This window comes from Stylophora pistillata, chromosome 1 (assembly GCF_964205215.1).
Source record: "Stylophora pistillata chromosome 1, jaStyPist1.2, whole genome shotgun sequence".
In the NCBI taxonomy this organism is placed as follows: domain Eukaryota; kingdom Metazoa; phylum Cnidaria; class Anthozoa; order Scleractinia; family Pocilloporidae; genus Stylophora; species Stylophora pistillata.
Window position 1 is genome coordinate 35,230,715 of NC_142519.1, and position 14,847 is coordinate 35,245,561.

The following is a 14,847-nucleotide window of genomic DNA, read 5'->3' on the forward strand; positions in this document are numbered from 1 at the left end:
TGTTTAAACAAAATGGTTCTAAGTGACTTGAGCCATTCAAAGACTGGTGTAACTGAAAAAAATTAGATGCATGGTGTCTTCCACTACAGCACCACATACACTGTAGCTGAAATCTTACCGGTAGGAACGAATATTTATAATAATGACTAAAATTAATAATGGTGTAAATTTCCAGTCAGTTTGGGATATTTCTAGTGGTCAAAACTTAACTGATTTTTTTCTTCACATACTAGTAAATGCAAGGTTACACACATGTACATTCATGTAAAGTTCTTGTTTTTTTTCCCGACACATGCTTAATATGCTTAAAATTTAATCTTAATGCATTAGGTGTTCCCGTTTATGACTTTTAAACCCCAAAATCACACACTGCACAGTACACTTGGGCTCACAAAAAAAACGAAAAATTACTGCCATCATTGGAAAAAGAAAATCTGATTCTAAAGGAGCTGAAATTCACTTGATGTACATGTATGCTGTACCTTCTACTATGTACTAGAAAGAAAAAAAATCTTTTTTCCAAGGCTACGTTGTTCAAAGTAGGGTTAAGATAACCCAGGGTTATTGTGAAATCTGATTTCAAACAGGTTTTTGAGTGATGGAATTATAAAGAAACCCGGATTAATATTTAATTTTGAGTTAGCTCTAATCAACCTTCGATAAACTGGATAAAGGCTGATAGTTTCGAAAGAAACTGTTTGGGGCTGTGTTGGTGGGAGTAACGAAATAATTTGAATATAATTATCAACAAAGTTGAAATGGTAAATTAGCCACTGTAATGATTACAAAAGCTGACGTTTCGAGCGTTAGCCCTTCGTCGGAGCGAATAGAGGAATTGTGGGTTGTGTGTGCTTTTAAAGGCAGAAAATGGAGCTACGTTATTGGTGGGAGCATGGCAACGAGAAAAACATGAATAAATTAGTGGAATGAAAAGCATTCGTTGATCCCTGTGGGATTCGGACTGCTGGTTTGAAAGATGAGCTTTTGTTCAAGATTTTTACGTCTTTCTGTGCCTAAGTGTAAGGAAAGACCGCAGATTGCCATGTGTTGCTTAGAATGATTAGGTAAATTAAAATGTCTAGCGACTGGTTTAGATGTGTCCTTGTCATTCCTTTCCACGTCTCGAAGGTGTTCTCGGAATCGGTCACCTAGTCTTCTGCCTGTTTCGCCCCATGTATATCTTTTTGCAATAAGTGCAAGTTATGCAATATATTACATTGGCGGAGGTGCACGTGAAGTGATCGGTGATCTTAATGGATCGTTTAGGTCCCGATATTTTATCAGTGTTGTGAATGAAAGGACACGTTTTGCATCGTGCACGAGTGCATTTAAAAGTGCCTGGTTGGTCATTAGTCTGAAAAGAACTTCTAACCAAAAAATTGCCTATGTTTTTGTCGCGTTTGAATGAAATGAGCAGAGGCTGCGAAAAGATAGTGCTTGTCTCTGGATCGTTTTGAAGTAATTTAAAGTTTTTAAGAGTGATGGATTTAACTGAGTGGTTGTGAGGGTGAAACGTGAGAGTGAATGGAATGCGGTCGGAATCTTCCTTTTGCGACGTTTGTAATGCTGAATGTCGATCAATAAGTTGAGTGCTTTTGATAAACTGGGCTCAGGAGAATCATTTAAAGTCTCAGCCATACAAGAGGCAGGGATATTTATACCCAGGAGACTTCTGGGTACACTTGGAAAGTTGATATACAGCATGTAGAAGTTTTGCTACACAAAGGGTATTAAAGTGACTCACCCAACTGGTTCTTCATGCTCATCTCTACAGAGTTCAGCTGTGCTTTAGATGCATAGATTTTGTTGATAGCTTTTCTTGATCTTATAATTTCTTTGGCCAATATGGAACAAACATCCTTGTGCCCTTTCTTTGCAGCATCATTGAGAGATCTCTTTGCTTTTTCTTCCTCTCTTTGAATGGCTTCAAAAATAATGCATAATGTTTTAAAAAACAATTTGTGATGACTCCATTTAGAAGTGAATGGCTAGGAATACCTCATTGTTACTTACTGTGAATCAAATTGAAAATGGAGCAAGCTTGCACTAACCTCTAATTTGTCTGTCAAGAACACGGCCTTCTTTCCTCAAGCCTCTACACCATTCCTGTACCTGGATATTGAACAAAAACTACAAGTTACACTCTATATCCACACTGGTTTCTCAATCAATCATTTATTTGAGTTTACTCTTTTTTCTTCTGATTTTTTTTTAACTGCCTAATGTTTAGGTAGATAATCATCAAAGATAAACATGCATTGTACCAAATGTTGTTTCTTTGAAATTCTTAGAAGTTAGCCGAGAGGACTGTTGCCCCAACCTTATTTACCCACTGACAACTTAGCAAGAGAAGAATCTGGATCAACTGCACATTTATCAGTCAGTTTAATCCTCAGTCTCACACCCAGGAGTGACCTGGAACTAATTTTTTCTTACATTAACTTTATAAATTTATACACTATGAAGCAGGTAGACAATGAGATTAACAAAACATATGAACAAGTGGACTTTTTTTTATTCAAAACCAAGTTCTTAGATGCAACATTGTGGGAATTGTATAGTGGACAGTAAGGAGAATTACTTTTGAGATCTTGGAAGTGAAGTGTAAACAAGAGGTCACAGGAACGTTCATGGTATCAGTCAACTAGAAACTACCACAGACAGGTGTACGTGCATGTATCATTTCTTGTATGAACTTGCTCTCTGCATCATGAAAGGTATTTATAAGAAAATTTAAGACCTCTAGGATACATATTACTATAAAAAATTCCTCTCTAAGCTCATTAATCGTAAGAAGTGCACTACAGCACTTGAGCTACATTTTGGGCCTTCACCGAATAGAGGTCACAGAGTCAGTTACTTTAAGTACCATGAGGTTTACATTGCAAATCAGATCTCCTCAATTGCCTCATATAAATTATATTGGAGTTCGAATTCTACACCATAAGTAACGCTCCCTACAGCTGACTGCTACAGCGCAACGAAGCTTCGTTAATTTCACTGATGTAAAATAAAAGTTGTCTGACAGTTTCACTTTGAGAACTAAACATGCACTGAAATACATGCATTGTAAAGATAATTTATCGTCTGCAACGGGCTCGGAGCATAGCAATGCAATTGATTGTTAAGACATTTAATCTCGCTCTAATACTTTTTGATCAGAAAGAAAAAGGACGCACGGATTTTAGTTTCCAATATCAAGCTGAAGTAAATTTCGAGTAACATTTATTACATTTAACATGATATTCCTTAGTATTTCTGGTACTAGAGGACCGTAAACGTACTAAAACTCCATTTAAACTAACAGACCTGTTCTTTTGGTGCTTTCTGCGGGGTTTGTCCAAACAATCCCATCTTAGTTTTCAGCAAAATGAGAAGAAATGTTTAGAAATAGAACGAGAATCACTCATTTCCCCTTAGTGCTGTTTTCCTTAAAAATAGCGATTGGCAGACCTCATGACGTCATGGTTATAGTCGATTGCGATTCGGAAGGAAACGAACCGTGCAGCGAGCAGTTATCGACTGAATTAGGGGTATTGTCCGGTGATAATCCGGTTCTACAACATGGCGGCTTATTCGATCTTCAAAGATGTTCCCGTCGTTCAAACAGATCATGTTTTCTTTGTCAATCAGATGTACAATAATGACCAGCATCCCAAGAAAGTCAACATGGGAATAGGAGGTAAAAGCTTTACGAAAATCAGACAAAGCCTTTGAGCAGATTCTGTCTAAGGTTATTAATATGCATTTACGGTCTGCTAGTCTTAAGTTATATTAGTTCGATATGGCGTTTTGGGCTTTATTAATTTTACTTCTCCATTGATTTCTCTAGCCTATCGCGACAATGATGGAAATCCAATGGTATTACCAGTGGTTCAGAATGTTGAAAAGCGACTAGCTGAGGAAATTGCATCGAAGTTGCTAAACCATGAATATTTATCGATCGATGGTCTCAAGTCCTTTTGTGAGGCAGCCAGTAGACTACTTTTGGGAAATGACAGCCCTGCTCTGGCAGAGAATAGGGTAGGTTTGTGAACAATTTACGTAAATCATCTTCTCAAGCTGCTCCAGGGCTTATGAAATGATGAAAAACGGTTCTGTTACATAATTGAAGTTGATAATGATCGGGACCCATCTCGTCTGTTCTTATTTCGGGCGCAGGGGTCAAGTGTAAACTAATTTTGTCAATAGGGAGGCCTAGTAATTAGCATTGCAGGCATGAAAGACCTTTTAGTTTGGTTTGTTGCTACCAACTGAAGCTTGTTTCTTTTTTTAACAAAGAGGATTAGAGGTACTGAGAAGTACTAAGCTCTCAAGGCAGGACAACACCCCCATTCCGTAAAGACAGCTTATGCCTGGGAAACTATTGTTGTCACAAATTTTTCAGTAAATTAGTTGGGTTCCTGAGGTGTCCATGAACCCCCCCCCCCTCCCCTTCTAAGCCTTTATTGTCACATTAAGTAAAACGTGGCACAGTGGTCAACATGATAATCTAGTGATTACTCTCTGTTTAACACAGTGCATTACCCACCTTTGAAAAATCCTGGCTACACCCTGGGACTACAAAAGCCTATAGGCATAATCTATTGCCGATCATAACCAAAATATTCCTAAGATCATATGACAAATCTTGACAAGTAACAAGAAAGAGTGCTAAACTGTACCCTAAAAAATCTGAACTTAACAGGTACCATTATCTTTCTCTTTAGAGTGGGTTGTATCTTTCACAATTCAGTCATGCCTTCCTCTCCTTCTAGTTAGTTCCCAGTTATGTTTTTCGGTTACGCCACTTTTGGCTTTTACCCGTTTTAGTCCTTGACTGCTCTTACGTATTCCAGCTCAGTTGGGGTGCTGCAGAAGGAGAAACTTAAGGTTGAGCTTGTGTAATTCTTGAATGTGAATTCAGCTGTTCACACAAAGGTTGTTGGAAAAAGCACAAATGTGTGTGATGACCCCAAATGCCATTGTAGGTAAATTTCAGGTCACTGCTCCTTGAACTCAGGATTTCAGGGAAATCTGAGAAAACATCACTTTAGTTAACTAAGGAAGAGGGATGGCAGGTTTGATGAATATATTTTCATCTGCATTACTGACCTACTAAACTAAAGTTAATAAAAAGGGAAAAAAAAGCAAACTGACCTCAATGAACTCAACAAGAGCAAATTCATGTTGAACTAAAGAAAAGTGTTTACAAGGTAATATTGTATTGCCTTGTTCCTGTTGGTTGTTCATGTTGGTATTTGTCCCCTGTTATCAGATACCCAGATTACCTTTGAGATTGTTGCATAATACTTAGTTCTTTTTTCTGATAACCTTTCTGCAAACAACTGTATGCATGCAATTTTTGGTATCAATGCTCAAGTGCTAGCACAATTTTCCCTTGTTTGTATCCTAATGCTGGAAGAATTTTTGCATTTTACAATGTTATATTCATCTCTTTGGACAGGTTTGTTCAGCTCAAGCAATTTCTGGCACAGGAAGTCTTCGTCTTGCGATGGAGTTCATGAAGAAATTCTACCATTCAGAAGTAATCTTTGTCTCCAATCCTACATGGGGTGAGACTTTCTCTATTTCCATTCATGAACATTTGCACTGTAATTTTGAAAAGTAATTCTTGTGTTCATGCTCATGATATTTTGTTTTATTATACTTTTTCCACCGGGAGGATGTTGTAATGGCTCAACTTAAAGTGCTACTGAAACGAAATTTTCGTATCTGAAATATTTGCTCTAACCTGTAGTTTTGAATATGCTGATCATCATGAGATAATTTGCTTTGGCCAAAAAGAAGCGAAAGATATCTTTTTTAACCGTTTAAATAAAAAATATTACACAAAACCATGTCCGGGCCCTGGTACTGAGCGAAATGGATTGATGACGTCACTGGTTGTGTTCACTCCGATAGCGTGGTTTATTTCACTCACTGTTTGTTTGTATTCGGGGGCGAAGGAGATGGCAGACATTGAAGTTTTGTCAAGTGAATCTTCTTCTGAACGAAGCGAAGTTGTCTCCAGTAGCGAAGAGGAAGATGGTGGCATAAAATGGGGTTGACAGGCCTACACGACTCCCAAGCGTGTGTTTAGAGTAGCCTATTCAAAGTTTAGCCCTCACGAGTATGTCTTTGAGCGACCGCCCTCTTTTGTAAGGTACGAGTGGCGGATTTTTGTATAGTTCGCTCAGTAGTGGTTGTTTCTATTAAATGCCAGTTTTTCATGAGAATTTGCTTTATGTGTGGCACTGAGTACGCACATCAGGGATGGCGTCTTTTTCGAATCGTTCGCCTTTGTAGATGTACAGCTATTTTTTTTACTGTCTCAATCGTTAAGTTGTCTGGATTGCTTTCAGCTTGCGCCACGCGCGCTGATTCGATCGTACTACAGTTCTTAGTGTTCAGTGTTCCAGCCGTTTTGGCTCGTTTTCTTTTCTTTCTTTCGGTATTAAAACGAACGATTTCACGTTCATAGAAGCACATGATTGCCTTTACTGTTTCTTGCTCCGAGTTGTTAAGCATTTTTTAAATCCTCGTCTGCTCTTATTTTGGCCCTCGCCCTATATTGTAGGGATTCTGGGCATGTTCTTCCAGGCATTTGGTACAGAGGGATTTGTTCATTATCCTCAGACTTGCCGATTAGATCATCTTCAGTGGCGGTGTCGTATGAAGCTTCCATGTTTTCTTCATTCTCTGAATGGCATTGCTTTGGCCCGGGGCGTTTAGTAGCCCATCTGCCGTTATAATGTCTTTCGAAATTTTCTGTCGATGGTCAGGCAAGACCGCGGTTTTGATCCTAATCTTGTGATCTCGTCAGTTGCCGATTAACTAAATAGACTGGTAGAGATTCGTTCTCGGTATCAGTTGGGAATTTTGCTCCCTATCCAGGCAAACCTCTTGCAAATAGCCAAGATGCCGATGTGGCCGCCGATGAATAAGACGAAGATGGCATTTTGCCCGAAATCCTCTTTTTCGGCCTCCCAACATGCAAGCCACACTCCATGCTTTTACCCTTCTTTCACAGAAGTACACAACCAGTGACGTCACAGGGCTGTTTTGGCCGCGCCAAGATGGCCGCCAATTTTGATCTCAGCCAGTCAACTTCGAATGCTTAAAAATGTACTTTCTGGTATGCGTTGGCCCAAAAAAAGTACACAGCGTTTGCAAATAACGTTCAAGCTCTATTATATTGCAAAAATCTCGGATATGAAAATTACGTTTCAGTAGCACTTTAAACACCCACCCACTTTGCAATCGAGAGTAAATTTTATTTCTGGAAAGGAAAATAGCATTCATAGACCAAAATACTTGCAACCTAATCTAGAAAAGAATTGGTATTACATGGGTCAACAATCACCTGCTCTACATTGGAGGGGCTGTATACCTCTTGGAGAAAGGCATACATTGTATATGAACTAGATTGAGAATCCTCACTTAATCCAGAAAGATAATTTTTGGCGCAGATGGAAAGAAAAATACTCCTTTGAAAAAGTTCAAGTGAAAATTAATGAATGAAAAAAGAAAAAGCTAAACAGAACAAAACATCATGCAGGTTTTTTCTTTTTTCATATCTTCCAAAAAGCCACTTCCAGTGTTTCTGTAGGAATGCTGATCATTGGGCTCAGACAATCTAATAAATTGCATGGCTTCTGGGGAAGCTATAATAAAGCCAACAAGCTAACAAGGCACAATGTTATCTCCTTCCTTGATGGTGGAAACCTTTGGCCACAGAGACATGTATTGACAATGGTGTCACTACCAATATGCTCAAGTCACATCCATATGTACCACTCTATTTCCTTTTTGGAAGGGCAAGTGAAAGGCCTCTGTGATCTCCTATTCATGTACACAAAAAATTTAGTAGTTGTGGGATGTAACATTTTGCTCCATTTAAATTAAACTGTAGGTTTGTTCTAAATACTACTTTAAGTGCAGTAAAATTCTTATCTCAACTAAATTTTTGAAGGAAACCACAAGAAGATGCTTTTAGCCACTGGCTACAAGGCTGAAAACATCAAGGAGTATCGTTACTTTGATAAAGCAACAAAAGGGTTGGATTTCCAGGGCATGTGGGAAGATTTAGAGGTGAAAATATAACATATGCCAGCTATTTAAGTTGTATAGAACTCAAAGTTAGATAGAACATAAATTTTTGGACCTTAGAGGGAGGGAAGGGGCTGGGGTCTTAGATGGTAAATGCTCTAAGAGAAGTGAAGAACAAAGAGCAGACTAGTGTGAAGAAAGTTGAAAGTTAAGTAAGGGAGAGAATTGCATAGATGTAGAAAGGGATGTTCACACCTCTCTGGCAATTCTCTGGGTTACTTATAAATGATTTTTTACCAAATATGTGTTTTAATGATTAAGAGTTGTTTTCTCATCTTTTTGGTTGGCAAGAAGCATAAGCTATAATTTTTATTATAAGTGTAAGAATACAAGAAGAAACATGCAAAATAGTTATTATAAATGAACATGGAGGAAATAACTGCAGGTTACAGGTACTAACAGTAATGAAATACTTATAAATTCTATTATTTATTTCTTTTTTTTTTTTGCAATCATTAATTTCCTCCAGAATGCTCCAGATAGCTCAATAATCCTGCTTCATGCTTGTGCACACAATCCAACCGGAGTAGATCCCAACCAGGAACAGTGGGAAAAGATTGCTGAAATAATGAAGGTATTCTATACTTCTAACTTATTTAATATATAATTATGAATCAGGTGCCCTAAAATGGTTTAAATATAGTCATTACAATATCAAGTACATGCCTCTGTGTACGTATTTGATATTTTAATAGAATGATTTTTTTTTTAAGCTTAAGCTGTTCAGTGTGTTGTACATGTGCTTCTCTTGGGGAACCTGGATGGTACAGCCCAGCATGTGCCTTGTTTGCCTATCAGGTAGTTTTCCCACAGTCAGCATCAAAATTGATTGACACATGTTTAAAGAGTTCTATTTATTGAAGAATAACAGTCCTGTTTCTACCACACTCTACATCATTAACAGACTCCCCTCCTTAATTCAATGTAGGCTAAAAGTTCATGGAACATGATACAACATCTTTTTTTTGGGGGGGGGGGCAGGGAGGGGGAGTGCATGGGGTGAATAGGGCAAAAGAGATAAAAGATTGAAATAGTAGGGGGGGGGGGGGCAAAAAGATCAATGTGTCAGCAATTTTGTCCCCAATTGTAGGTTCTGAGGTACTATCATCAAGTTGCTGGAAACTGAGCATAGGGTTTGTTGTCCATACCACAACAAGAACAATCTGCTAACAAGTTGTTAGTTCCCACACTAGTGGCCTGGGTTTAATTGCATAACTTAACTGGCATTACAGTTTTCTCTAGCTTCTCCAGCTTTGGTGCTATCCCCCTTTCCTCCTCTCCTACCCCCCCTCCTCTCAAAGAAAATGGGAACAAACAAACAAAGCAGTGCATGAATTTTGAACTTCAAATTTGACCTGAAACATCCATCTTTGAAGAAACGCTTCCTTGATTTGCCACTGCTTACTCCTATGTTTTCAATTTAATAAGTTACTTAACAGTGTATATGGATCCTTTTTGGATCCTTTTTTTTTTCTAATCAGAGAAAAAACCTGTTTCCTTTGTTTGATATGGCCTACCAAGGATTTGTGTCAGGTGATCCTGACGAGGATGCTTGGGCAGTACGCCACTTTGTTAGTGAAGGATTTGAACTGATTGTTGGTCAATCATTTGCTAAGAACTTTGGATTATACAGTAAGTACTTGTAGCAGCTGGTTGACTGTGTTTTAGAAAAGGAATGATTGTGCACTGAAGCTGGGCATGTTTTTGTAAAAGCAAAAAAATTCTAGATTAATGGATATTTCCTTTGTTTTCTTGTATCATAATTTCACAGTGCTAGGTACCAATGCAGGGACACTCTAAGCCGGCTACAGCTTTTAGCCATCAGCCTGATTTTATTCCTTCTTGGGCAATATACTGTTGAAAAATTAATGTACGTGTATTTTGACATTATTCTTCCCTGTCATATGTAAATAGGGGCATACCTGCATAATGCGAAGGCCTTGCACGTATGACAAAGGACTTCAAGTGTTGTTTGGAAGAAAGGCATAGGTTGTAACATCTTCCGATGGAAACTAATTAAAAAGAACGAAGCACTAAAACTATTAATTTGAATCGCAGTAAATGTATTTCCTCCAGCCCACTAAATTTCCTTTGCAGATGAAAGGGCAGGTCATACATGTGTAGTGACAACAGATAATGAGACAGCTGAGCGTGTCCGCAGCCAACTGAAGGCAATCATCCGTCCAATGTGGTCCAATCCACCCAATCACGGTGCACGAATTGTGGCAACCATACTGAATAACCCAGCCCAGGCTGCTGAATGGTAAGTTCTCAACAGAATGGAAGAACGATCTCTAAGCTGAGAGCCAAAATCTCAATCCGTGAGCCCGGAGTGTTAATTATTTTTTCTCAGGTGGACCAATTTTCGTGTTATTTACACTAACAAGGAGGAGGGCGAAATTTAGCGTGCGTTTCTTGCGGGAAGATTTTCCGGGGTTCAGGTGCTAACTAGCAGTGCTTAGACCCGTGGCAGACTTTTCGCTGTCTCGTTGCTCAGTAAGGCCTCGCACGTTCCCGTGTTCGAAGATACACTCAAACTGAAGCGCTAGTTATGAGGGAATGCTCGCAGGCTGGGGGGGGGGGGGGGTATGTTTCACCATTTGTGACGAGGATTATAGTTTTGCCAAAATTTCTGTTGGAATACCAAAAGGATATTTTTGATTGAAGCGTGGTTGTAAAATGTGCAGTTCATGTATCACACCTATAAATTTGAGATCTTGTGACTTTCAGGCGTGAAACTTTAAAGACGATGGCTGGACGTATTTTAGAGTGTCGAAATTTACTTTACAACAAGCTGAAGGAACTTGGAACACCAGGCACATGGAACCATATTGTGGAACAGAAGGGAATGTTTGGATTTACAGGATTGAGTGGTGAGTGGTTTTGTTACACGATTGCACGGTTTCCATAAATGATAACTCAATTCACCGTTTTGACATCAAGGAAAATGTCTGGCTTAGTTTGAGGGGAATATGTAAGGGGTTCCTTGGTACTTCAGAAAATACGAACAAATCTAGATTATCTACTGTGAGAATTTATGAGTGGGGTTTAACTGAATTCATGATGGAATCAAGCGTGATTTGAAATGATCAAATTGCGTTTTTTCTGCAGTTAAACAAGTGGAATTCTTAGCCAAGTCTTACCACATCTACCTGCTCAACAGCGGACGGGTAAACATCTGTGGGATCACTCGCCAGAATGTGCACTACATCGCCGAGGCGATTCATGAAGCTGTCACCACAGTTACCGAGTGATCACCTTTATTGTTTTTGGGTGCTGGTTCTTCGTTGATTTTGTGACAGGTAATCTGTGTGAAACGTGCGTGCGTGCGTGCGTGCGTGTGTGCCGTTACATCACTCACGCCGGTGTGAAGTCGCACGAGATGTATTCGCGTGAATGGAGAAAGCTTTCAGTCGTCTCATTATCTAACGATTTGCGATCGATCTACAATCTTTGTGTTCTACCAGAGACAATCAGAAACTCTGAGATACGATTTGATTCCTTTTATTTTTAATCGTCTGGTCAGATATTGTGGCTAAAATTATATACAAAGGAGGGTCTCATTTTTATTAATATGTCCTATATATTTGGTGAAAAATCAATAAACCTATTGGCGTCAATGCAAAGTTGTCTTGGTCATTGTCAAGGTGTAACTCTACATGCAAATCAATACTCGACCATACAAAGCCCTTCAGTTATTTGATGCTAGATAAGTTTGTGATAATTCTTGACTCCAGAAATCCCATTTATCATAAAGGTGCAAAAAAAGGCTAGGTAAAGGACGTGCGGAAGGAACTTACCTATGCCTTATGCGAGCTCTTCTCGTGCTCTTCAGACTTAATACAAATATTCGAGGACAGCAATTTGTCCAATTTCTTAGAGTAATTTCCTACTCGGGGACACGTTCATCAATTACTGTAACTCTTTTCGTTCAATTTTAATCCCACCAACTCATGAGCTTGAATGTTACTTATCAGTTCAATAAAAATTCCATAACTATCTTATCCTCACGTGTTTGCTACAAAAAAACACATCGCGTTAAAAATGCCGATAAAATAAAATTGCCGTGAGCACATTGTTTTGATCGTAGAAATCTTTCTCGCCTTAAATATGGGGTCGCTATGTTTAAATAGCAAGACGTACATATCAACAGATCAGTAGGTCCCTTATGGCTCCTTTTGTAATGCATTGTCCCCAGTCAACAACATCTCTGCGGTGATTTGCTCAGCATCTTTTCGGACATACATTTTCAAGCACTTACTCCCCCTCTCTCTATGGCCTTGAATTACAAACACGAGTGTGAACACAAAAATCTCTTGCCAAGAGTGGCAGAACATGCCTTTAACTTAAGTCATGAATAATTTCTTGAACAAAGTCCAAAGTCCAACGTAGCCCGCTAGACGACTAAGTAACATGTTACCGCCAGCATTTAATAAAATTCCTAAATATCAAAGTGCAGAAGTTATAATCACCATCGTTGGCTTGGATTGGTTGCGATCAATCAGCAGCATACCCGAAGAAGATGAAAATCACTGGAACAACGATGAAAATCTTATTTGATGTTAGCAAGGCAGTATCGTTGCACAAATCGTAGTCGCAGCACGTGATATCACAGTTTTCGGCTTGGCCAATATGCTTGCAAGCCACTGTGTTACAAAAATCGCCTACAAAACATCCGCGCTCGTAAACATCAAATTTGTTTCCCTGGATGTCGAAAGTTGCTCTTGTCTTGGTGCAAACATCCAACCAGGGCTCGCAAACGTATTTTGTTCGACTTGTATCACATTGAGTCCAGTTTGAGGAAGAATAGCAAGTATAACACGTCAAAGATAAACCTAAAGTAATGATATGGGAAAAAAACTCAGTAAGCAGTTTTATCCTAAAAATATGATAACATCGACACCCAAATATATTTTCAAGAAAAAACAAAGAGAAGGAAAAGCTAGTCTTCATGTAACCTCACCCTCCCCTAGAGGAAAATCGGGGGAAGGTTGCGGCTACACGTAGGTTAAGGAAAAGCCTATGCTGAGAACTCAGGCGTGTATTCTTCAAATATCAAAGTATGTATTCCCTTTTACGTAAAGACTGAATTCTTATTACCAGATCAAGGCAAATCTATACTGAACAGTAAGGTGAATACGCATGTCTCGTTCATTTGGTGAAATTATGAAAGCGGCCACCTGTCTTGGTGCTGACAGTTTAAACAGCCCCCAGGCTGATACGCACAGTTGAAAAATAACATGCAAATTTGGCTGAAGTGTAAAAGAATCGTGTTATTCAATCACATCTACGCAAAATCATTTAATAAAAGTGGAATTAACTCTGGTCATATCTTTATGTTATATTGTGTCACTGCCAGAGGGATTATGTTTGAGACTGCGAGCGAAGTGATATCTCGTGACGTTTTAAAAAACGGTCATAAGCCTGGATAACCTGCATTAGTGTCACCCTCAATTTTGCACCTAAGATAAAAAATTGTTCCATAACTATGATTGGAAAGTATGAACTTGAAGAAAGGTCTTCTGTACGGGCGGCATGACTCTTTAACTATTGAAACCATATCGTAAGTCACATTAATTGACCAAGATGCATCACAAAGGACAGTTACTTAATAATGCCCTCTATTACAAAGTATTGTTTCGACGCCATGCTGCTAATCTATGTGGTGGACTCTTGTATCCCAATGGAATTTTCATTAAGCATGTACGTATGGGTTTTGACAAGCCTTGACTCAAGCGCTATGTGGCATCAGATAGGCTGGAGATTACTCAGATATAAAGTGAAGCTATTATTTAACTGTTCCTTCAAGTGAATAGCGACTGTTCCTAGCCGGCTTCAGCAGTTAGTACCGATCGGAAAGGCTTTCCTTCGATCTACATGAAGTGCTAAAAGCTAAGAGTTTACCTTAATATGTATTTGCCGGCTGAATTAAATAGCGGAAAATGTGGTGCAACCATAATGGTTGCCACCATCTGGGTTGTTGCATTGAAATACAGAACTTGTGTCTTGAAACTCTCTTTACTGTACAAGAGTAAAATGGTTGTCCCTTACATAGTCATACAAGTAAGTCTAACTCTCGTTCTATAATCCGTTACTTACCAACTTGTACAGTTGCTGAAAAGAAAACAACTTTCACCAGATGCATGTTAACTTGTGGGTGTAATTGTTTTTCTTTGTTTTCTACGTGGATGATAACATGGAATATGCTTCAGGTTTTGACAACGCCTAACACTGCTAGTCTTCCCGACCCATGAATCCTTGCGAAGAGGCGAGCCTTTACGTAAGGAAGTCGTCTTTTCTCATGGCGGAAAACCGTACCCGAAGAATTTCCGGCGAGTGGAGACTCTTGAAAATAATACAATTAACTGCCGACAAAAGAGTAAATAAAATGGAATCAATATGGAGGAAGTATTCTGAACTATGTGCCATTGTAGGAATTTAAATGAAATACTAAGCTTTGTGAGGGAGTGTGCAAGATGAAATGAATCCCTCATTCTGATTGGCTACCTCAGCGACCAAGATGAATCATTTTGAAACACCTGTAACACAGCGCCGAATAAATCTTGAGGTGACCAGAATGTTCGTTATGAAGTGTTGTTAATTTACATAGGTTACACAGGTTAGTTGACCACTCCCCATGGGGGCTTTTCAGAGCCAATTCCCACCCATCCCACCCAAGAAAGGACATCCACGACACAGTAATCTCATGCGTGGGAAATTAACGTCTCCTACCCCTAACCCTGCGGGAGACGGGGT

At 39.1% G+C, this 14,847-nt stretch overlaps 3 protein-coding genes across 3 annotated transcripts in view; 1 reads left to right on the forward strand and 2 right to left on the reverse strand.

The window, feature by feature from the left end:
- The window catches only part of LOC111326312 (charged multivesicular body protein 3), an 8,102-nt gene extending 4,654 nt beyond the window's left edge, over positions 1-3,448 (reverse strand). The window contains exons 1-3 of the mRNA XM_022930278.2: positions 3,310-3,448; positions 2,052-2,112; positions 1,745-1,924 (exon numbers count right to left, since the gene is read on the reverse strand). Of these exons, the coding sequence (XP_022786013.2) occupies positions 1,745-1,924; positions 2,052-2,112; positions 3,310-3,354 (286 nt within the window). The 5' untranslated portion in view covers positions 3,355-3,448. The remainder of the gene's footprint in view (positions 1-1,744; positions 1,925-2,051; positions 2,113-3,309) is intronic.
- LOC111326311 (aspartate aminotransferase, cytoplasmic) lies at positions 3,433-11,717 on the forward strand. Its single transcript, XM_022930277.2, has 9 exons — positions 3,433-3,682; positions 3,833-4,023; positions 5,447-5,555; positions 7,955-8,073; positions 8,561-8,665; positions 9,573-9,723; positions 10,189-10,354; positions 10,822-10,964; positions 11,203-11,717. Exons 1-9 carry the CDS (start codon positions 3,565-3,567, stop codon positions 11,343-11,345), a joined length of 1,245 nt encoding a protein of 414 aa, XP_022786012.2. The 5' UTR covers positions 3,433-3,564; the 3' UTR covers positions 11,346-11,717.
- Positions 11,718-12,442: 725 nt separating this feature from the next.
- On the reverse strand, positions 12,443-14,348 carry LOC111326313 (uncharacterized). Its single transcript, XM_088753157.1, has 2 exons — positions 14,191-14,348; positions 12,443-12,926 (listed from the first exon to the last, which is right to left on the reverse strand). The coding sequence occupies exons 1-2, from the start codon at positions 14,234-14,236 to the stop codon at positions 12,589-12,591; spliced, it is 384 nt and encodes a 127-aa protein (XP_088609283.1). The 5' UTR covers positions 14,237-14,348; the 3' UTR covers positions 12,443-12,588.
- Between the last annotated feature and the right edge of the window lie 499 nt (positions 14,349-14,847).